At 39.5% G+C, this 23,749-nt stretch overlaps 3 protein-coding genes across 3 annotated transcripts; all 3 read right to left on the minus strand.

The window, feature by feature from the left end:
- Nucleotides 1-349: 349 nt before the first annotated feature.
- On the minus strand, nt 350-4,729 carry LOC146478674 (ras-related protein Rab-1A). Its single transcript, XM_085112268.1, has 7 exons — nt 4,569-4,729; nt 4,366-4,438; nt 4,171-4,218; nt 4,016-4,063; nt 3,723-3,818; nt 2,618-2,749; nt 350-1,968 (listed from the first exon to the last, which is right to left on the minus strand). Exons 1-7 carry the CDS (start codon nt 4,589-4,591, stop codon nt 1,774-1,776), a joined length of 615 nt encoding a protein of 204 aa, XP_084968394.1. The 5' UTR covers nt 4,592-4,729; the 3' UTR covers nt 350-1,773.
- Nucleotides 4,730-6,982: 2,253 nt separating this feature from the next.
- On the minus strand, nt 6,983-9,576 carry LOC146478675 (uncharacterized). Its single transcript, XM_085111743.1, has one exon. The coding sequence runs from the start codon at nt 9,057-9,059 to the stop codon at nt 7,689-7,691; it is 1,371 nt and encodes a 456-aa protein (XP_084967869.1). The 5' UTR covers nt 9,060-9,576; the 3' UTR covers nt 6,983-7,688.
- A 973-nt stretch (nt 9,577-10,549) lies between these two features.
- On the minus strand, nt 10,550-23,744 carry LOC146478676 (adenylate kinase 7-like). The gene is made up of 20 exons (XM_085112280.1): nt 23,589-23,744; nt 23,140-23,310; nt 22,266-22,374; nt 21,998-22,092; nt 21,388-21,762; nt 20,931-21,008; nt 20,622-20,708; nt 20,014-20,076; nt 19,764-19,892; nt 16,538-16,649; nt 15,910-15,980; nt 15,745-15,802; nt 15,487-15,549; nt 14,709-14,807; nt 14,508-14,606; nt 14,124-14,204; nt 13,708-13,760; nt 13,133-13,219; nt 11,986-12,144; nt 10,550-10,778 (listed from the first exon to the last, which is right to left on the minus strand). Exons 1-20 carry the CDS (start codon nt 23,682-23,684, stop codon nt 10,740-10,742), a joined length of 2,124 nt encoding a protein of 707 aa, XP_084968406.1. The 5' UTR covers nt 23,685-23,744; the 3' UTR covers nt 10,550-10,739.
- Between the last annotated feature and the right edge of the window lie 5 nt (nt 23,745-23,749).

Here is a 23,749-nt window from a genome sequence, read left to right on the forward strand (position 1 = left end):
TTGCATCATCTGATTCACAAGCAATCACGGAAAGATCCCTTGGGGCAGTTTTCAAATTAGTGTCTTAAACCAAAACCAAAGTAATTACTCCGGCTAATCGCAACAGATTCAAACAGCACAATGAACCAATCAGAATTTAAAGCAAATGCATGAAACCGGCTCCAAGTGCTGGAAATGCGTGTGACCAAGTCACGATTGGTTTTGGTTTGGCTTCCCGTTGGTTAAAAAAATGCCATGAACATTGTTAACCAATTACAGAGCGCAGTAATAAAAAACCAACGCAAACTCGAATTATTACTACTTTTGACACTCGATTGAAAACCACTCAAAACTAAAAAGCCAAATGAAGTTATCTTATAACAGGGCTTTAAGCACACAGTTTTATTGAATATAGCTCTATAATTACAATGAAAAGAGAATACTCTGCCTGAATAATTACACGATTGTGTGACCTCAACCTTAAATGCAAATAGTACACCAGTCAGAATAGTCGTCTTGGCAAACACTAAGTAAACTATTACTAAACTGTCGTGATCATTTAGGAAGACATGGGACACAAAACTGACAAAATCAAAGTCTCCTGCATTGATGTTTTCTTACAAATTCTGATTCACAAGACTGAACAAGGAGCAAATGCACACCAATGTTCACGTTTTTGGCATCCTTTGCACCTCCCAAAATGCTATTCAGTAATGGCAAGTTCAAATGGATAAGCCCAAAGAGATTCCTTGGAAACAGCACATATCCACAATACTGCAGTCCAACATTAACCTGACATTTAGAACTCTAAGCTACTGAAAAGGCCAATGTAAACCTTCAGTGGTATTTTAAACTTTTTGGGGTCTGTACCAAACAAATAACTTCCTGACTGCTCATTTACTATTGTCTTAACATCAAAGTTGTTTAAAGAAAGCTTGAATTTAAAATGGTAATTTATTAAAAGAAACCGTGCTAGTGCAAAACCCCAACTACCAAATTTAAATGCAAATGTTTTTGTGGAACTAAACTCGTATAATACTAGTCTCATAACCATAACTTAAAACTGACGTTTTTAGGCTGGACGAGAGATCACAAACAAATTTTTGAGAATGTTAACTTCAAGACCCTTTAGGTAAGACAGAATGTTATCAGAATTACAAAATGCTCTCGATGAATTTTTGGTTCACCATTATAAGCGAAATCCTTACAAAACTATGCCCTTCTTTAATTTAGTATTCAAGTCGAACTAAACTGACACTATGAATTTTCAACTTCATACTCTTAAACTGAATTCAAGAACATAAATAAAAGCCAAGATTAAATTTGTTTGACTTTTTTGCAAAGTGTGATTTTAATCAACAACCTCTCAATTCAACAATATTTTTATTTTTACTTTGAAATACAACACATTCTATAGTTCACTCTAAACAATGTTCATTGACATACAATACATTGGTACCAGTTAACTTGACTTTTTTTTCAAAAATCCAACCTCTCTACATTCAAATTTAAAAAGGGAAAAGTGGATCTTAGCGAAGAATTAGTAGGAGAAAGAAAGCTCTATAATTTGCCATCTAATTTATGCTTCACCGCTTCATCAGCATGAAGGAGAACAATGACCGTTGATGATTCAATCATTGGCACTCCCAATTATACTCCTTTCCAAGAAAAAGTCTGTGATATATTCGAAATGTGGAAAGACGTATAAAATGGGGGTCCTATTATCATTTTTTTGTAGGTGTAATTAAGTAACTCAAACCAAATGGTTTGTAGTCCAATGTCTCTGATTTGCTACTAACAGCATCCACCACCACCGGACTTTACTGGCGTACTAGAATTGATTTTGACGTTACTAGTTCCTGGTTGGGCTGGCGCTGGTCCCATGCGATTCTTTATTTCTGCAGCCATTGTCATAAAAGCTTGCTCCACATTTGTGGCATTCTTTGCACTTGTTTCCAAGAAGGGTATTCCCAGTGAGTCTGCATATTCCTATGGAAAATGACATGGTTATGGAAATGAATATCATTTTCACAGTGCAATTGTACATAAAACTATCATAGATTCTCACTGTGAGGGACATCACAAATGTACTGTACAAGAAGGGTTCAGCTTTCACTAAGGAACAGCCCACTCAAAGAATCCATTGTGAGGGACAACTGTAGGCAGCAAAATTATTGCTTGCCAGCAAACAAAAAAAAAGGCCTCCCAAGGCTCTGGTGGAGTGGTGTCAGGAGAGCGGGAAGCAGCAAAGGGGACTGTACTGTGGATGGAGACTGTAGAGCAAGATGATAGGCAAGCTGGAGAAGGTCACAATTGTGGACGCACTATTTGTGTCCTGACACCACACTGTTAAGGCGATGACAATGACATCAAAAAATATGTTCATGCCAACCATGTGCCGTACCCACCCCCAAGTAAACAAATAAATAGCAACATACAAGAATAATGACTGTGTACTGAGGGTGTTGACTAGAGTATGATTCAATCAATATTAATTTTCAACCATAGCATGATGTAATCATATTGTCTAAAAACTCATGACTCAGCTTTTATGATATCATGTTTAAAACAGGAATTTCCAATAGAATACAGCAATTCTCTAGTCTCAGCTACACACACAAAAAATTGATAAAAGTACCTTTGCTGTTGTGAAGTCCACAACTTTCTTTGTTGTAAGATCACACTTGTTTCCAACAAGTAGTTTATTAACATTTTCACATGCATATCGGTCAATTTCTTGTAACCACTGCTTGACATTGTTAAAGGACTCCTGCGATGCAAAAAGGCAGCATAATAAAATTATATTTCCATTTGTTTAAAAATTAAGAATTCTAAATTGTTAGACTTATGGAATTTGAGCTTTAAGGAATTATAATTTTACTTTGGGTGATCTATTTGCTACTAAGCAAGATTCAAATAAACAGAACCTTGCGAGGTTTAGAACAAGGAATTTTTTCAGCACACTAATCACCTTCTCTGGCTACGATAAAATATTGCACTAAGGCAACACTTGCCTGACAGCCAGTAGAGGTCTACATGTACTTCATGGAAAAAAGAAACCATTAGCTATTAAGAAGCAGAATAATCTACCTTTGCACCCTGGGTATAAATTACAAATGCTGCAAGTGCCTAAATATTGAAAACCTTTAGTTTGAAAGAGTTCCTTGTGTCTCCTTCTTACAGATGTAGCAAGGATTTCCATGGATTTCACATTTCCACTCAAACTTGCAATAAAAAAATTACAGAAATAATTTTCTCTTGTACTTCAAGAGCCAATATGCCAAGGAGACATTGTTTTCATAGAGTGGTGTGATGTTGCGGACACTAGTTTCCAAACCTCTTTAATAGAATGCTCACCAAAATTTGATGACATAACAAAACATTGATACTTGAAATGCTTTCAAATGTCTTGACCCTTCTCTAGTAATTTGCGAGGAAGGTCTTTCTGGGGCATTTAACAAGGCTTTTGTTTTCACTGAAATTTCGTTTACACGAATATGTATCAACCTGTCCATATCCTTGAAATGCCCGTGTATTACAAACTTTTATTCCTTCAACAACTTTTCGTCACTAATTCAAACAGGTCAACATGCACATTCAAGCAAACCAGCATTCAGTTGGGTTCCTGCGTGTAACTGGACAAGACAGCCCAAAGAAACACGATTGCAGTGAGCACAATTTACAACTCCTAATCATAAACAAGTACGTCACAGTACAGCTGAGGAATTGAAAATTAACAGTACCTGGTCCGTTACATCGTAAACGACTATAATTCCATGAGCACCTCGGTAATAGCTAGATGTGATCGTTCGGAATCGTTCTTGGCCTGCCGTGTCCCACTGCAAAAACAAAACCAATGATTATCAGTTTAGATCTATTATAATACAATAATTTACACTCGGGCAAAGCACATTGTAATTCAACGACGTAATGGTGACTTTGATGTTTCTCTCTGATCAATTTAACTTGTATTTTTATGAATTGAAATGTATTAAAAGCATTGAAGATATTTGCATGCGTTTTAGGCGGTACTTACAATTTGTAGCTTTATTGTCTTGCCGTCCAATTCTATGGTTCGTATTTTCTGCAACGGAATAAAGAGAAAATCAAACGACAAATTAACATTGCGTATACCTCTTGGCCGCCAGCTTACACAGAGCAAGAGAGAAAGATAATATCAATTCAACTTACAAAGTCGACCCCGATTGTGCTGATGTAGCTCTCTGTATAAGTATCATCCTATAATTTGGAGAAAATGGCGAAGGTTAACACCGACTTAAATAAAGCAACAGCCGGTAGCCTGTCTGGCAAGAATCTGTCGATCGAAAATCCAACCAACAAATTAGGCAATACTCGTCAAAAGAACAGGAAAACGCGAATACCAACCGCGAACCGAAGTAACAAGCATGATTTCCCAACACCAGAGTCTCCGATAAGTAGAAGCTTGAACAAGTAATCACTGTAAACAAAATAGAGTAGAAATACGTTCCGTAAGTGAAAAATTCCACATGACACGTAGAATCATCCCTGGTTGAACTCGAAACCCTGCCAGAGGGAAGAACACAGAGGACACCATAATCTAAACCTACTATTCGGGATTCATAGTGGACATGTTAGGCTGTCTCGCTCCCAGTTGAATTGCTCGTAGATTTAGCTGTGTGCCAAGCTAAATTTTCAATGAAATGATGGTCAAATACCGGCAACTATCTTGCTTTTTCGGTAAAAGAGGAAGCGAGCCACTAAGCTCAGCTTGGCGTGGTGCTAACAATAATCCTTGGAGGGGGATGGAAGCAATTGCTACACTCCATGACGTCATGTATGAGAGGACGACGTGGCAAACTGGACTTCGGAATCTCGTGACTTCCGACGAAATGCTGTTCGGAAACACGTCGGCGAAAGTGACGGCAATTTGAACACATACAACCGAATTTTTGGTAACTGCAATAATTCGTTATTTCAGGTTAGCACGAAAAACTCTGATTTATAGCCACGCCCTCAAGCCAAAATAAAATAAATTATAATAAGCTACTACGAAATGAAACATGCAATGAAAATGATACAAAACTCTTTGTTTTGACTTTCATCCGTTGTTATCATTTTTTATTCGTTAGCAGAAATTTTAAATGCGTGTGTTTTACTATTGTATATGTTAATGTTAAGTGGTAAAAGATTAAAGTTATTTAAAAAATGAAAAGAAAGACCAATAAAAATTGATTAAATCAAATTTTGAGCGCAGCTTCTTAAAAAACGATATCCAAGATCTTTATGCTTGACGAATCACATTTGTCTCAAGATCCCACCAGAAACACACCTCTCCAAAGGATGGTATGCCTGTGCCCCACTCAAGTGTCTTCTATTTCCTTCCTGTATCTCAAAAGGCCCCGTGATCGATATTTTTCACGCACACTTCAACAGAGGATATGCATTTATCCCCTCTCAAACGATCTCCCATTTCCTTCCTGCTTCGCAAAAGGTCCCTAGTTCTCGTCGTTTTAGACTGGTGATTGTCATAGCAACCACGAGATTTAAAGGTGAACGCTTTGGCGCCTCGTCAGCCCATTCCTGTAGTTCTTTGGACGAGCTTTCAGCTGTTATATCCCAAGAGAGGAATGTCACTGCTCAACCAGACAGGTTCGATATAAGTGATATATATTTTTTTAGCTGGCGAGACACCAAAGTTTGAAATGTGAAGGCCCGTTTATATATGCGATTTTGTGCAATTTTGTCGCAATTTAGTTTCATGCAACTTTTGTTGCGTTCAAGTTGGCGAGTTCAGCACGACTTGATCGCTTCGATATCGCAACTTACTTTTGCCAACATCAGTTTGAAGTTGATTATCAGAAAACGTACACGGTGATATCGCGCTGAAACAGCAGCTGGTTCACGGCGCGTGCGATTCTCTCTCTTCCGCGGCGGATCCCGGAGGCCTCTTGCGCGCTCGGAAGGGCTCAGGCGGTCTCGGGCGGAGACAAGTAAGAGACTGGAGAGAGTGAAATAATGAGGAGCGCGGGGAACGGTGGGCACGGAGAAGAAAGAAGGCAAAGCTTCCCCTTTCCCGTTGTCCACCGCGCCCCTTTTTTCCATAGGGCCTTGTCACGTTCTATCACTTAATAATAAGGTTATTTCTGGGAGCACTTCAGGAGGTGAGCTGTTAAAAAAAAAACGAACTTGGATAGGTCAAAGTTGTTACAATGCAAGTTTGGTCTTCGTGATTTCATCATAGTGTTGTATTAAAATGAAAGAATTGGGGTGAAATAGACAGCTGGGAGAGAAAGTTACTGAGGTTTGGCTTCTGCTGCAACTTTTGTGCGAGGGTCATTCTACTGTGTTTAATTTTTCAGAGAAGTTATCTTTTTCAGTCTTGTTGCCTATAATATTTATATTTTAACGCTAGTCCGAGTGGAAAACCTTAGTGTGAGAGGGTTTGTCGGAAGTTGAGGAATCCCAAGATAGTTAAAAAGGAACTGTTTAAAGGTTTTGTTGTGAGGTCTCGAATTTCGCTAGCTACATGTAGACGTTATCTCGCCTTGATTCCTCTTTTATATTTCTATTTATTTTCTTCTTCAATTTATACAGGAACCCTCGGTGCGAGGTTGATCGACGAACGTAACCAATAGTCACGATGAGGTATTAAGTAAGAGATAAATACCGAGAACGGAGGTATTAATCCATATACATCCCGAGGGCCGTAGGCCCGAGGGATGGATTAATACCGACGTTCGAGGTATTTATCTGACTTATTTCATGAAATTATTCCTTTGTTCAAGGGGACAAACGCCGGCTAATTAGTACCGTCACACTTAGGTGAGAAACGGAGAACAATAGAAGCAACCTGATGTGTGCGTTTCTCGCAGTACTGCTAATGTAAATGAGGGATTTATCTGTATAAATCCCTCGTTTCAGTTAGTTTAATATTCATGAAGTATGTAAGTTAAATAAAGGATGTTGAATAACAAAAGAAAATGTGTGATTCATAAAATAATAGCTTTTCCTTCCCCTTCTTTCTTTCTTTCTTTCTTTCTTTCTTTCGTTTCTGGCTTTAAAAATCACGTCAGGTAAACTCGACTGGTTGTCAAAGCACGACTTGGCTTGGATTGGTCACCATTGTGTGGTAAAACTACAGACAACAAGGAACATTCTAAAGGAACTCTGTAGTATGGTCAGTACATCAACCGGCTTACGCTTGCGGACATGTCATATTAAGGAGAGGCAGCCATGGACAGCTGATTCGTCCTTATTAGGACTCATCAGCATGGCAAAGCTTCAGGAAAAGAGTGGGACTCGAAAGATATTGCGCCTTTCACTTATATGGCGGTCACAAGTGGCGCTTTAACCCCCCTCTCCTACGCAGAGCCCCCAAATCTTTTAAATGGGGGAGAACGAAAAGGGAGAAAGAGGGCGCGAGAGAGACGATGCGGAGGCTGGGGAAAAAACGCAAGCACGTGTTCCCCTTTCCCCGACAGTAATACAGTGCGTCCTTGTTAGCAAACAAATAAGACTCTGCGGAGGAAAGAGTTTTAATCCCAGGCTCCACATAATCATTGTGAAAGCTGCTGGTTGTGGACTGTTAAACGGTCACATGCGCACGAGGAGGTGCCGTGTTGTTGAGTTCTAACGAGGATGAAACAACTGTCGATGGTTTCCACTCCTCTGGTTATATGACTGTGCGCATGCGTAAGGTAAGGCAGGCATGCGTTGTGATTGGTTAATTAACCTATCAGTTTCTTCACCAGTGCTACCGCCTCATTTACCGCGTTGCCATCAACAATGTATCTATCAACAAACTCATTCTCAAAACAACTTGCCAAATAGATTCTGGATGGTGCCTCTTCTATTCGATGAACCCTAAATACTTCAAAAGGTGGAATGAGAACTTCGTCTTCCTCGGGGAAAGCTGATAACATTTTAATGGGCGCCCCGATTTTGGTGACAATAACGAATTGAGTTCCAGTTGAATTTTTCTGGAAATCTTCCGCCACTGATACGCTTCCTGTTGTTGAAGTATAAGAACCGAACCGAACTATTTGACCAGGTTGGGCTCCAAACGGTATGCCCACGCCTCTGTACACGATTCTGGTGCGATTTTCTTTGGGCGCGGCAGCCAAGAGTTTTCTACACGCCTCGCGTAGCAGGTAAGATAAAATCGGGAAGTCCATTCCATCACCGGTGTACCCTTTTCTTGTGTCGCCATTGAAATGGCGATAGACCGGAGGTTTCTCGAGGGTGTAGCAAATGATGGCGAAAAGTTCGTCATTTGTCAGGCCAGCGCGACCTAACTCACTCTGAATTGACTTCTTTTTCTCTTGCCATATCTTTAATGTTTCTTCATAGCCGGCTTGAATGAAGGCGTTCTTTTTACCTTCGTATTGGAGTCCCCTGCCCATCATTGTTACCATCATTTCACCTGGGAATGACACCGTGAAGCTGTTTTCAGAAAGACCCATTTGTATGACGTGAGCAAAGCTGGAGAGTCTGCTGTATTCCGACTGCGAGGTCTCAACTGGATGCGTGACTGTCAAAGGAAGGAACCCATCCGGAGGGGTGCAGGCGAAGGGGTTCGTTTTAGTTCCTAGATTGATTTGCACCCTTTCGCCCCTCATGAGGGACAAGCATGGGTAAACACCTCCCTCGAACGATACTCTAGAGAAAGCTCTCCCCATTTCACCTCCCCAGTTTCCATTCAATCCAAAACTGATTTCTTTTTCTTCCAAGTTTACAGCAATACCAATCACATCACCGGCTTTCCAGTGTCGGCCATATTCTTCCTTGCAGTTGTTATGCCATTTGAAGCGTCTCATTCCGTCGAATGCCCATGAATGCTCGTCATCTCCACAACCCTTTCCTTTATCAGCGCTGGCCGTGAAACACTCATCCGCCCAGCCCAACTGCATGTATCCACCAGTGTTGGTTTTACATTCAAAGTAAAACTTTCCTTGTGTTTGCTGCAGCGGTTTTAGCACAACTGTAGGAGCAGCTCGCTGGGCGAAAATTTCAATCGGAGGTCCTTCGAGAATAATGGCCGCTTCTTGATAATTTTCAGCGCCTTCTAGTGTAGCAAGTGACTTAAAATCAATTTCCATAGTGCTGCAGTTCAGCGACTGACTTCAGCTGCCAAACGCTTTTCGCTTTTCAGTGGTTTCGGCTGTGCAATTGTTGATCACGCTATCAATATAGTGCAGATTGTTTTCCGCATTTCACGCGAGACTTCGCATTATATTTCAGAGTTCCGCTCGGATTACTACCATGACAACCGGGATCAAAACACATTGTTTCATCGTTGTGTTGCAGAACGACCTTTTTGCTAAACAACGCCTGATATTTCTTGTGATTCGTAATTGAATAAGCTCCATTTTCTTTGTTTCAGCTTTTTGTATGCTCGCACCCGTATTCCCTTGACAACATTTACGTACTTACGGGTGCTAAATGGTGCCTAACTAAAGTGAGCATATAATTTGCATATATTTTACCTTGATGGTTCAAAGTTTAATTGTATAAAATTTATTTTTTTGAGTTGTTGACACATTCCTGATAATAAACACATCTGGACGAAGCAATGAACAAATTGATAGTTACGTAGCCTGACGTTGCCAAAACGGCAGTCACAAAATTCGATTGGAATGGATGGCATCTGCCACAAGCTCTTGGAAACAAAACCAATTCCGGATTGATTTATACCTAAAGAATGATAAATATGATAAAGTATGCATGCATGCATGATTAAAATACCCCTTTGCTGCTGGCTGAAAGTTTGGACGTAGTGCGGACCCATGTTCGTTTGAGAGCCAAATTGGAACGTAGCAGCCTGGGAGTCGAATACCGGTATCACAATCTACGCCACATCCAGATCTAAGTTATTGCGCGCGCTCGGGGGGATTTCACCTTTATTAACGTCATAATGGATGTCGCCATGGAGCTTTGCCTTCTTCTTCAGCAAAATTCTGACATGTACCGCGAGGAACTAAAAGTCAGTTCCAGGCAGAGAAACCTACTATAACAAGATACTGGTCTCTTCTTCTGGTGTACAACGTTAAAAGGCGCAGTTTCCAGTCACTGTTAATGGAAAATCGACAAAACCAAGGCAACCACGAACGATAAGATTATCGGGAAAACATGCAACCATTCACGGGAGCTGAGCGCGGGAAAGCAAAGAGTTTAGTCTCGTTCTTGTGATATCCGAAACTTTTCACCGGCATTCCCCGCAGGTCCAGGAAGAGTTTGAATCTGTTTCAAATCGAGGGAAATTTAGCTCTCACTGGCGCTTGGCTTGAAGCTTTCACGCGCTCTTGTATTAGAATCGAAGAATCGATACCTCGTTTCGCTTCTAGAGAATTCAACCGTTACTTGCTTAATCGATTATTGTATGTGCGCTCTCAAGCTAGCGTCACCTGATGGGATTATCAAAGAATGGTTGACGAGAATGAACTCTTTGAGGGAAGACAAGAAAGAGAGGACAAATGAGGAGATGCAAGAATTTGAACTCTTCATCAACGCGTGAGAGCCGGGGAGAGGATAAACCGTAGGACATGCACATTTTAACGCGCGCTAGGTAAGTCAGGAGAACAACTTTGGCTCAAACTTTTCAACTTAAGTTTTACTCCATGTTTATTTACAGACAAAGAAAGCATAAAGCTGAATGAATGTTCATCAAATTTTCTATAAACTAAAGGTTGTATGGTATATTTATAAAACACCCGAAGACTATAATGCCACTTCGGCCGCTGTTCAACTGTACAATTCTTGGTTTTGCCTCCTCGTGTTGCTTAATCAATTTGTGGATTGTTCTTGAAAAGGTACTCCGCCTAAAAGGCAAGAAAATACATTTTACTAAAGTGTTTTACATAAAATACTACCAACAACAACAAAGGAATTAATTCTGCGTAACCTGCGCCGATCAGGTTCTATTTTCGTTTCGCTTGGTAACCCATTCCCGCGGGAAAAGTAATACGAGTCCCCTAAAAACGACTGCGTGGGAGGCTAAGGGTATGATCGCAGCTTATAATGTGAGTAAACTCAGTCCTGCCAAAAACTATTTATGGAACTGTGCGTTTCACACAAGAACGAGAGCTGACTGTTCAAACTCTCATTTTTCATCAACTGTCCGTTAAAATTTTCTCCAGTAACGACGGGTGTTTTCTCCGGCTTGTTTGACCGGTACATAACAGCAACGTCGAAGTTTTGCGCCATTTCTAGCATTAACCTGAGTATCAAACCGTTCAGGGGGCGAGTAGGAGGAGGGGGGGGGGGGGGGGAGGTGGAGTGGCCGGCCTCCATTAGGAAGGGCTGATACTCAGGTTATTCTAGCATGACCTCTACAAACTCTAGCGTACTCTTACTCTCAATAGACCCTTCTCCAAAATGGCGGCAACAGATTTGAATGAGTTAAAATTGAACTGAATGAAAAACTGACACCAGCACTGGAAAGAACACCTTTACTTTAGAAGCCTTGCAAAGTTTCAATATATTACGTGTTACATCAGCTTGGGAAATGTAAGATGAAATTTGACAAATTTACAGACGTTTGTATGACTGGGGGTATACGTCATACCCCCAGTCATACAAACGTCTGTAAATTTTTCATTTTTCATCTTAAATTTTCTCAGCTGATATTACACCTGATGTGCTGAAACTTTGCAGAGTTACTAAAGTAAAAGTGCTCTTTCCAGTGCTGGTATACGTTTTTAATTTTAACTGACTTATTTGAATTTTCGGCCGCCATTTTGGAGAAGGGTCTATTGACCGTGTTTGTGAAACAATTTGGTATCAACTACTAACTTGAGGAGATAAAATGTCCATCGTAAAGAGAAGTTTCGAGAGCTAACTCTTCGCCAGAGCGCTAGTCATGATCTGAATCATCTAACTCTTATCTCTAAGCTTTCGTAGATCATATTGTTTTGAAACAGATCCAACATGCGCGCACATTTTGAATTGAAGGATGGTAATGGATACGAACTTTCCAGATGCACATCCCTACCCTCCCCACCCCACTGCCCCGGGGTATTTTCTCACCACAAAGTCCACAGGATCATCAGGGCGCATTTTGCAGCACTCTATGAGTCCTTGAGCGAGAGTGGGCATCACGTGCTTCATGAGGTAATTCCTCAGTGGAATGGACTGATTTTCTAACAGTTCTTGTTCCTGACGTTTCACCTCTGAAAGCCGGATACGCTACAAGAAAAAGAAGTATTACAAAACGACGAGAGAGGATCAGGAAAAACAACCAGATGTGAAGAATGTAAGCTTAACAATTATTTTGAGAGCACAACGTATCGTCCTATAGCAGTATGCAGGATGTTTGTCCCATGAACCTTAGCTCCTTAGATCAGACTACAGAGCACATTCTGCTCCTTTATTCTCCAAATTAAAAATTTTAGACATTTATCAAATCAATACGTTTCTAATGGCGAAATTTATGTACTGTTATCATAACAACCTTTTGCCTCCTTTGTTTTTCAACTTGTTTTTGACAAACAGTCAAATTCATGGCTATAGCACCAGAACTGCCAACAACTATCGCGTGCATCATTGCCGAACTAATCGAGAAAAAATTCACAATTCTTTACCAAGGCCCAAAGATCTGGAATTCCCTTCCTGTTACAATCACTTCTCTGACAAGTTTTCCCTACTTTAAGTATAAACTGCTAGAGTTTTTAAAAAAATAATCACACTGAATTGGCAAAGCCGCACACTTGTTGCACAAACTATATAAGCATATATTTTTTAGGTACGAGGTGGCCTCAACTATAAGCCTGGTGGTTTCTAGAGGTCACCTCGCCATACATTAACCACTCAATTAATTGTAAATATATTAGAAGGAAAGGCAAATAAACTTCAAACTTCAAACTCCCACGAGTCTCCTGTAGCTCAGTGGTAGAGTATCCGAACTAGTAATCGGAAGGTCGTAGGTTCGACTCCTAATAGGAGCACTCGGATTTCCTTTTTCCGAGTATGCTTGTGTCACTCACTGAATAATAATACATCATTCTCATGCATGCAAGTCGACTTCTAGTCTAGAAAGTGAGCCGCGACGAATTTGCGACAGCGAGCGACGAACCGAGAAGTCTTTCCAACGAGGAACCAAAACCAACTTAACATATTAAAAGAGTGAAGGAAAACGAAAGGGCTTTAAAAAGTCTAGCATAAAACATTTTCTTACCCATTCTTCTTCTCTCCGTTGTCTTTCGGCAGCTTCTTCGGCGTCTCGTTTCTCCCGCTCCTCTCTTTCTTTCCGCTCTTTTTCAAGCTGTGCCAACAAAACACAAGGAGCATTTAACACTCCACAACGACACCTGACGCCTTTTGACGCAAATGAGTGAACCAGTCATGTACAGTATTAACATAAACAACATTTGTTTACCCACGAAGTACCAAATAGCTCTGAAGGAGCTACTTTCCAAGATGTCCTTGCGTTCCGGGTCAAATTGGAATTTGAAAGTGTTGGTTTTTGTCGAGGGAGAAAAACCGGAGAACAACCATTGGAGCAGGGACGAGAACCAACAAGAAGCTTAAGTGTTTTGCTGTTGTTGATGAAAACGGAAGAGAAGGGTGTACGGTTAGAAAAAGTTGGCATCCAAATGGGATTTTGGCAAAAATTTGAAATATTATTTTAAAAGCGCCCGTAAGATGCGCAAGTGGGGAAGTATTTTGGAGAACAATATTCCACACCAATGCTTTTTTCATTAGTTTACTACGCAGTCCTGTTATGTTTTCATATTATAGGTGACTACATACCCGCTTTTCTGTTTCAATTCTTTCCATTTCCGCTAGCTCTTCAGGTGTGGGACCTAATAAGAAAACAAAGAAAGAAAAACATTAATTGCAGAAACAAATAGCATTTAGTTTACACTGTGATAATTGCTTCACATCGAATGCCGTTTTGCAGAATTAAATCGCACACAACAGAGAGGATAAGTTGAAAATTTGGGAAGTGGAGAAGGCGGGGGGGGGGGGGGGGGGATGGGTGGAAGCCAAGGAAAGGAATGGGTGTCGTCTCAAAATTCTTAACCTGATACTGACTGGTAAAAGCACAGGAAAGTGTGAATTTCTAATCCCCTTCAACCAGTTTCAATTAGTTTCATTTAGATTACGGTCTTTGTTGATTCTCCGCGCTTCATTCATCTACCAAAACAGTTTTCTTTCACACTCACCGTAATTTCTGGGTAATCCCATCAGCTTTTTAATTTGCTCCACAATCTTTGTCATTTTTCTTGTTTTATCTTGAGTTATATCTGGCAAAACATAACACTGATTATTAAAAATGAACACACAAAACCAGGGGTGGCGTTGCAAAGAAGTTTGGCGAGGTAACGCGTGGCATTCGTTAAACGTTCAACATGGCAAAATGATTCCCCTTCCTGAAGAACTGACTTTCTCCACATCACCAAAAACACTCTTCCGATTCGTATACAACCGCTTATATCTCTTTAAAAAAAGCCTGTTCCGTATCTTTACCAATAAATTCTCATCCACGGCGCAGTTTTTCAAAGCTCGAGAAATTTCGGTTTTTACGAAGAACATTTTACCAAACTCACCAATATGATCGGGATGAATCTCTAGTTCATCAAAATAATTCAAGACCGTTTCATCTTCAGTGTTAATAGCCCGGAACTCAACAAGTCGACGCATCAAACCTGCAAAACAGACAACACGAAAAGTTAGCCCGTGCGATAAACACCGAATTTTCTTGAATGTTTTGAAGGAAAATGTCGAAACGAAAAAAGGAAAAGACTCACCTTCTTCTGTGTTGTGTGTTCCAGCAACAACACTTTCTGGTAAATTCATGACTCTGTTTTTCAGGAATTCGTCCGCAGCCTCAAGGGATACCACGACCTCTGTAATAACAAATCAGTAAAATAAATTATGCCAGTACTAAAGGCGAGGTCAACATTGCAAATTCTGGATATATCATAAATACTCTGTCCCAAGACAAAACACCTTGTTTCAAGGAAGTGGACTCTCTTTCCAGTTGTTAAAAATGAGTACCATGGCGAATTCGTAAGGTGCCTGAACATAGTCTCGAAAAATCATATAAATTATAATACCGGTCTGCTGTTATCTCAACACTGAGGTAGATTTTAGAAAAACGTTGGACGGCAGCGAAATCGTCACTATTAAAATGAATTCGCGTTTTTTCAAACGTCGTCGCGATTATTGCAAGTCGTTTTAAATGTCAAATTCAGGTGAAATTTCCTGGAGATAAAATCTTGGATACGCACCCAAGTTTAGGAAGAGAAAGAAAAATTCGTCCTCCACAAAACGTGCCATCGGGAAATTTCACGTCCCAGTCGTGCAGTGACGGCAAAGAAATGTACCAAAAAGTGTAATGCACGTGCAGAGTTGTTGTTTTGGTATTTTGCTTTTTTGAAGTTCACCGTCGTCGTTGCTAAAGCTCCCTGATGAAAACCATACGGACTGTTTTGCAGTCCAATAAGGCTTCTACGACTTAGAACAATGTCTGCAGAGTAAAGCTGGAAAAAGAAAAAGATTAGCTGGGGAGGTTTGTTGATTTACCTGGCATTATTAGCTTGTCATAACTTAGCGGAGAATCTTCTTCACCTTCCTCTCCCTCTTCAGCTGAAATGAAAACAGATTCATCCATTAGTCCAGTGCTTTTCTAATAAAGAACGGTTGAAAATATAACACAAAACGATTTTGTTCTCCTAAGTTCAGTTTTTAAATTCAATTATTAGCAGTTAGTGTGCTGAACAAGTAAGCTCAAGAAAAACGGACACAAGGCTAACACATTAATTGGCCCCTGTGGGGTTGTACCTGCAAACAGTTCTTTGGCCTGTTCATAATTTTTAGGATAACCGTCCAAGATAAATCCCTGAAAATAGAGAAAGCTGCGTGAGTTTGCTGTTATTCTCACACAAAATAAGCAACGTACCACGCACAAGATGATAAGTAAGCTTATAATATTGTTGATCACGTCACCTGATTTTGACAAGGCATGGAATGCAGCTTGTCTTTGTAGAATCTGATGATGTACTGATCTTCATAACGACCTGTTGAGGATCAAGAAAAAAAAAGAGAGAATAGTTTGAGATGCAATTCTTGGTAATGATATTATTACAACAGTTATTATATTATTCATTGTACATTCCACAGCCAAGTTTTGCAATGACTCTGACGTTATTATTTTAATGTCTTCATTCTCGTTATATTAATAATATAATCTTTATTAACATATACCAAGCAGCTGAAATTGTTCTTTACAAGTTAAAAGTTGAGAAAAGAACTATTAAAACCTATTTCAATTCATTCCGATTTCGAGAGTAATTTTCGAAGCACAAACTTTTTAAAAGAAAATATAAATGTCATAATAATAATAAAAATGATAAAAAACAACATCTTAATCAACATATTCCAAACTATTTACAAGTTAAAAGTTCCGATAATTTCCAAAAAAAAAAAAAAAACAATTCACAGAAAATCAACTGACACACGCTTAGCCAGCGTTTAGGCGACAGTCATCGATGAAATCCCCTTGTGGAATTCTGTGGAAAGGTGTCCTGGAGCCTCTTACGCATGTGACTATTAAGTGACTGGTGATTTCATTTACCGCTGTTTCTATCCTTGCTGTCCTGGAGAGTCTCAAGAAATTCTTGATCTTCTTGTGCTTTCAAATCATCTTCATCGTCACCCTCTGCTTCTGCTCGCGCAGCACTGCGTTGCTAAAGCAAGAAATAACATTATTATTATTATTATTATTATTATTGTTATTATTATTATTATTATTATTATTAAATTATTATTATTATTATCATCATCATTATTATTATTGAGAAAAGTCCACTTTTATAAAAAAAAAAAAATCAGTTTATTTATTAATAAGTGTCAATGTCTTTAGCACAAAACACTAATCAGGGAAACGCTCCAGATTGGATTGGAATATGGAAATGTTGGTTTTTGAAGAGAGGGGAAAACTAGAGTACCCAGAGAAAAACCTCTCAGAGCAAGGATGAGAACCAACAAAAAACTCAACCCACATACAGGTGTATGACATGAATCTGGGATTTGAACCCGGACCATATTGGTGGGTGGGGAGTGTTCTCACCACTGCGCCATCCATGCTTTTCTATGGAACGCCAACACTGTCTTCTGCGCAATTCTCCCATTATATGCGGTGCATTTTACATTATATGTGGTGCTTTTTGTATTATATGTGGTGTATTTTACATTATATGCGGTACTTTCCACATTATATGTGTTGCTTTTTACATTATATGCGGTACTTTTTGTATTATATGCAGTACTTTGTACATTATATGCGGTACTTTTGTCATTATATGCAGTGCTTTTGTAATTATATGCGGTACATTTCGCATTATATACAGTGCTTTTGTCAATATATGAGGTAGTTTTTTCATTATATGTGGTGCTTTATTTGTCATCATTATATGAGGTGCTTTTGTCGTTATATGCGGTGCTTTCTTCATTATGAGGATGAGGTCGAGAATCTACGGGGATCTGGGTAAGAGTTTACTGAGATTGATAATCCGCCATTTTGTTTCAAGCGCGCGAATATTACGAATGGACATTCTTGCTGGTGCTCTCCTTTGAGTTGCGTTCAGTGGAATTCATTATTGAGACAGCGTTAAAGAGACTAAACCTCGGAGGTCTAACTGAGAAATTTGAAACCGAACGCATTACTCCGGTACATGAAATGGAAATGTTAGGCCAGGAGCCCATTACCCATTACCATTGGGCTCCTGTTAGGCGTAACTTCTCGCGGTGATATGATGTCTTCGTAGGAAATAGCAAGGGATGACAGGCCTGCACGACGTCTAAAAACGGAAACATTTTTTAAATGTAACTTCTTTAAATTTTGTTCTGACAAGCATGTCATTAAGAGATTTTCCTTTTTTAAAGGAAATTAGTGGTGGCTCTTTGAAGATTTCTCGCAGGAAAGGCTGGTTTTGTATTAACTGCCTTTTTCCCATTGACACATGTTTGAGGCTGAGCTAATGGTTTTGTTACGAAACGCAATATTTGTTTGGGGTGTTGTCTTTTTGCTTCAATGTAAAGTTGACATCTGATAAAAATTTTTCAATCAGATTGTTCGGGTAGCCTCTAGCAAGGAGTCGTTATTTAAATTTTTTAATATTTTCCTCAAATGTCGTTTTTGAGGAGTTTGCTCGTTTGAGTCTTAGGGCTTTAACCAATCCTTTTTTGACTCCTGATTGGTGGCTAGAGGAAAAACGCGTGTATTGAAAGGTTTCAGTGTTTTAATATCCAATATGGAGTGAATGCAACTGAATGCAGTCTCAATCTTTGAGATTTTTAAGCGGTAAATTTGATTGTTGGATGATATGAGTTTGCTTGTTTGATGAACCGTTCTATAACATGCTTACCATGTCCCACAGAGAAAAGATATCTTACACCCTAAGCCTGTTTGGTATAGTATCTTTTTCTCGGTTGCAGTCGGGATTTTTTTTTTTTTTTTTCGCAAAGCGAGATGCCAGGCACACAAACTGCACAGTCCATGTCCTTTGCGGACAAGATTTCTTCCGTTTTCTCTTCCTTCCAGAGCTAGTGCTTCTCCCACCAGTGCTGCTTGGTTGGAATAAAAGGCTCCTTTCTTGCCTAACAGAATCGCCGTAACTCATGGTTGTACCTGAGGCAGTCGTGTTTTCACCATCCTCATCTGTTTACCTTTGATCAGCCACATGCTTTGTGCACAGTTCTCTGAGTCGAATACGGTCACCAATCGTGTTAACTCCTAGGTCGGCAAAAGTGCTATCTGACATAGATAATGGTACTCACGGGTCTATCCTTTCGTTTAAAAAGCTTTCTGAAAGGGTTTCCAAGCTCAATTGAATCCATGAGCGAGGAGGTCAATTCGTGCGCTTGAAACAAAATGGCAGATTATCAATCTCAGTAAACTCTTACCCAGATCCCCGTAGATTCTCGACCTCATCCTCATAATGAAGAAAGCACCGCATATAACGACAAAAGCACCTCATATAATGATGACAAATAAAGCACCGCATATAATGAAAAAACTACCTCATATATTGACAAAAGCACTGTATATAATGCGAAATGTACCGCATATAATTACAAAAGCACTGCATATAATGACAAAAGTACCGCATATAATGTACAAAGTACTGCATATAATACAAAAAGTACCGCATATAATGTAAAAAGCACCACATATAATGTGGAAAGTACCGCATATAATGTAAAATACACCACATATAATACAAAAAGCACCACATATAATGTAAAATGCACCGCATATAATGGGAGAATTGCGCAGAAGACAGTGTTGGCGTTCCATACTTTTCCATACAATTTTTGTTTCTTTACAAGTGGACCCTACCGCCTCACCCACAGGCTTTTAGCTAGAAAATGAAAGTTGGGCGTCCAAGGGGCACATTTCTTGAAAGAATTTTGAGGGGTCAAGTGAATTTTAAATAACTTCCAAAAATTGGGGATTCAAATATGGGGCACCTGGACACCCTTTTGACAAAGCATAGCTCCCCCACAACCAAATAAAGTCCCACAATATCAATGTGCATTTAGGGCCAGGGAAGAGGGTATATTAATTTAGTGACAGGGCAGTGTCAATGGGGTCAACTTGTTAGACTCAATAAAGTGCCCTCTGATTACTTTTAAAATGGTCTCCATATCTCCCTGACACCAATATACTGGACCTGGCTACTCCCGCCTCTCACCCCAGGCATCACAACTGACCTCCAGTATGCATGCATGCTACTGGCCAGCTGGCCTCTACTTTCACAATAATTTATCATTGTGAGATATTTTCAAGAAATACTTACTAGTTTTTCAATAGCTTCATCAATGACATCTTGGATTTTTATGTGATGAAGTTTGTAGTGTTCACACAGTTGTTTGATGACAAGCGTTTTTCCAGAGGCAGGTGGACCCACAATGCAAGCTCTCAGTGGCTATAGGCAAAATATACATAGAAACTTGTTAACATGTATGAGCTTAAAGCTTCAGTTTGAAAAACACTAGCAAAGTCAAAGACAGGTTACAATGTTCAAGCAACAACAAAGAGGGTCTTACCAGGAGCCCACGTGTTTCCTTGTACTCTTTGATGACATCATCTATGTTCTCTGTAAGTCCAGTCTGCAGATTGAAAGGTCACACACAGTGACATTTATACCAACTAACATACAATGTTGAAATTAAACATTATTGGTGGCCTCGTGTAGAAATGTTATTTGGACAAGAGTGATTATAATGATGATGATCTTGATGATAATGATGGGGGTGATGATGACAATGACATTGAATAAAATGGTTGTCGTGGTGATGAAGACGACACATATGTAATGAGGACAACAAAGATTAGTGGAGGATCTACACCTTCAGGTTAGTAGGGGATCCACTCTTGAATGCTTGACTTTCTTCTCTTTATGAAATGAACTATCTTGGCGCCTCAGCCCTATGGACCTTGATTTTGGTCCAAAAACTAAGGAGGCTCTGGGCCCCTCCCCTAAAGCTGCCACTGATGATGATGACAATGACGATAATGATGATGATCACATTGCCGTTGGTGGGGGAAATGATGATGACATTTAACAGTGATGACAAAAAATGATGATACAGAGAAGGAAGACAAAAATTGAAAAGACATTTTAGAAAAGAATAAGTATGAAAAGATCTCTTACTTCTGACACCCAGTTGATGTTCATTCCCTCCTTGATGTAGGTTGCATCCATTCTTAGGTTCACCAGTAGCATGTCAAAGTCTGCTTGCTACAAAGTAATTTATAATAGCTCGCGTGAATATACTGGCATTGGACTAGCTTGTAATGAATTTAACAGAAAAAATATCCTGGGCTGAGTTGCTTCAAGCATGGTTAGCGCTAACCATTGGTTAAGAGGTATTAAACCCTATAGGTTGTCATGGTAGTTAACCCGGGTTAGTGCTAACCATGCTTCAAGCAACTGGGCCATGGTAGTTGCGTAAACATATACCTCAAGCTCTTTTATAAGCAGGGCTTCTTCTTTGGTAATGTTCTTGACTTTTCCATTTCCAAGGTGTAAGCTTACAACCTATCAATGATAAAATACCACAGCAATAAGACAGTGAAGAGGTCAAATGACAATACCACATTTTTCAGAAGATCTTGTAAGAGGGTGGTATAGAGTATTTTTGTGAGCTGTGATCTGTCATATTTGTTTTATGTGAACTGTGATTTGTTTAATTTCTGTTAACTTTGCTTTTCCATAAACTATTCTACTCTAGACATATGTGATTTTATAAGAAACAACCAAAATGTCATAAAAGATGACAAACTGGAATTTACTTAAAAAGGTTATTCTGTTTTCCATGAAAAGTGATCCAAACACCTTCCCCGCCCCCCTCCATGCATACACTGTAGGTCACGGAAACAACCTTTCTGCAGTCAACTGAAACTAAGGGAAATCAAACCTTGACAATTTCTTCAAGTGAATTCTTTGAGTCATCCACCGCCACAAGATAGCGCACTTTAGGATTCTGATCGCATATGTTTACAATCACTGTGGCAAGGTCCTTGATATGAATGGTTGGTACTATATTCTGGCCATTTCCAAAACACTGCAACGCTGGTGCCTGTCCATGCCATGCAGTCTTAAAGAGGAAATGAAATATCTCTTCCCCTGCTCCGTAAGTTAAACCCGAGGCAACAACATAAGTGATGAACTTGGCCTTGTTTGTTTTCCCATGCTTAATGACAAGTTTCTCAGCACTGATGTGTGATTTGAAGTTGGGGTGAGCTCTCCTACGGCGGTAGTCATCTTCAGTGAAAGAAATCTCAGGGTCATCCTGTTTTGAAAAATTTCTGAATTAATTTCAATAATTAAAATATTAACCTCACACCCCACAATAACTATACAAAATTTCACAATGGTCAGTGTCTCCGATCAATAATATTATTTGGTATAAAATTAAAAAAAAAAAGGAAATTAATCAGGAAAATCATATTCACCTCTGCAAGAAGGTTATTATGAGTTCCTTAAAATACATAATTTTTTCTCAGATTAATGCAGGATTGACTTACAGGATCCAGTGGTTTGCTTCTTGCCCAAGTCATCACAGTAGACAAACAAATAAATACTTTCATTTTCTTGAAATTTTCCAGCTCAGCGTGAAGGGCTGAGAACAAACACGAAAACACAATACGTTAATAAATAAACATAATTTACATTATTTTGGTATTATCAATTACACGGGTGTCAAGAACAGAGAGGATCAAGTAGTGATATCTACACAATGGGTCCAACTCTTCTTAAAATTTCAACAAACTATTGATGCAAAATAACATGTACCTGAAACAGCCCATGTGGCTTCGTCAACCTGGTCTGGACTTCCAGTGATGTCATACACAATGATATCACATTCTAGCAAGTGAGGCAGCAGGTCCTCTTTGGTGTTATACTACAGAAAAAATAAAAAAAAAACCAAAAATATTGCAAGATGTGTATATTTTGAAAGGCCATACCCCTAACAGTTTCTGGGCCTGATCAAAAACTGTTTTGCCAGCATTCGTGAATCAATACATTCAGATGAAAAACAGCATTTTCAGCCAGGGTACAGTCTATGTGAACCCCACATCTATTAAGATATGCCAAAGTCTTCTACGTTCTACACCACCAATGCTTGAATCCATGTCGAATCTTAGGCAGGACTCACTTTAATTTAACTGCATACTCGCTTTAAGGCGCTGTTACACTAGGCAATCTTTCTTGAAAAGTGTTGTGCATTTTTGCTGTGACACAAGTTGCACAGATCGTTGCCTAGTGTAACATGCCCTGAAAATGGATCATTACGAAAGGCAGAAGTTGGTTCTACTTCATGCAACAGGAACTGCAACAAAAACGTTGCATTGCAAGGTTATCTTACACCATGCAATGTTTCATGCAAGTTGGGAAGCAATGACACAATGAAATTGTGAGACAAGCTGCACGACAAATTGCCTAGTACAACAGCTCTCCTCTGAACCCACAGGGTACCCAGCCACGTGCCAATTCATCCATTTTGAACAAGCTTTTAGGTACCTCATTAAAATTAATGTTACGTGGATAAATAAATGATTGATTGATTGATCGATTGATTGATGTTTTTCACACTCACTCACAGCTCTGAGGTCAAAGTCTGCTACAGATGTACATGTGTATGACAGCAGACGTACATAGTACATACCTCAAACACTTCATCAACCCACTCAGGTTTGTGATGTGTGGGATCTTGTACTGTACCAACTACTTCATAACAATTCTCCTTTGGAATCTGTGGCTGTCCACTAGCTTGAGATTCATCATCATTGCCTTCATCTTCCTCGGCTGTAGCACCAACAACAGATGATGCCAACACCTTGGAAAGAAATCAAATGCCAACCTTATATTACTCAGTAAAAAGGCACATGTAATAGCTATGTATTAAGGTCTTCTACTGTTCTGCACAGTTATAAAAACTGAGATGTTAGAAACCTTAATATGTATTAGTACCGAAATATTATAGACTAAAATTTCCGGGGAAAGAGACATCATCAACAGATATCAACGTGCAAAGAAGGCCGAGCTGGGATCCATGTTATGATCCATGGCCAAGTAGCTGTCAATGTAATAAGAATATTTCTCCATTTTCCCTACCTTGCTTATATTCTTTCCTGTATATAAATCCACGTGGTTCACGAAAACCCGCGTTCTTTTCGGATTGTCTTCACCAGCAATAGGAAAGTCCGCCATCTTTGCTCGTTTTGCTTTTTCTGTGGGTCGTTACCATAGCAATAAACGAGTAGACGTCCCATGGC

The sequence above is a fragment of the Pavona decussata genome, unplaced genomic scaffold (assembly GCF_977016875.1).
Source record: "Pavona decussata unplaced genomic scaffold, jaPavDecu1.1 SCAFFOLD_64, whole genome shotgun sequence".
Classification (NCBI taxonomy): domain Eukaryota; kingdom Metazoa; phylum Cnidaria; class Anthozoa; order Scleractinia; family Agariciidae; genus Pavona; species Pavona decussata.

What these genes read in the sequence shown, in the direction of transcription:
- LOC146478674 (XM_085112268.1), bottom strand. Translation starts at nt 4,591, where the DNA reads ATGTCCACTATGAATCCCGAATA. An exon ending in TCCACTATGAATCCCGAATA is followed by an intron (nt 4,439 to 4,568) that starts GTAGGTTTAGAT and finishes TTTTGTTTACAG; the next exon opens with TGATTACTTGTTCAAGCTTC. An exon ending in GCTTGTTACTTCGGTTCGCG is followed by an intron (nt 4,219 to 4,365) that starts GTTGGTATTCGC and finishes TCCAAATTATAG; the next exon opens with GATGATACTTATACAGAGAG.
- LOC146478675 (XM_085111743.1), bottom strand. Translation starts at nt 9,059, where the DNA reads ATGGAAATTGATTTTAAGTCACTTGCTACACTAGAAGGCGCTGAAAAT.
- LOC146478676 (XM_085112280.1), bottom strand. Translation starts at nt 23,684, where the DNA reads ATGGCGGACTTTCCTATTGCTGGTGAAGACAATCCGAAAAGAACGCGG. An exon ending in CCATGCCTTGTCAAAATCAG is followed by an intron (nt 15,803 to 15,909) that starts GTGACGTGATCA and finishes CTCTATTTTCAG; the next exon opens with GGATTTATCTTGGACGGTTA. An exon ending in GGGATTACCCAGAAATTACG is followed by an intron (nt 13,761 to 14,123) that starts GTGAGTGTGAAA and finishes TTTTCTTATTAG; the next exon opens with GTCCCACACCTGAAGAGCTA.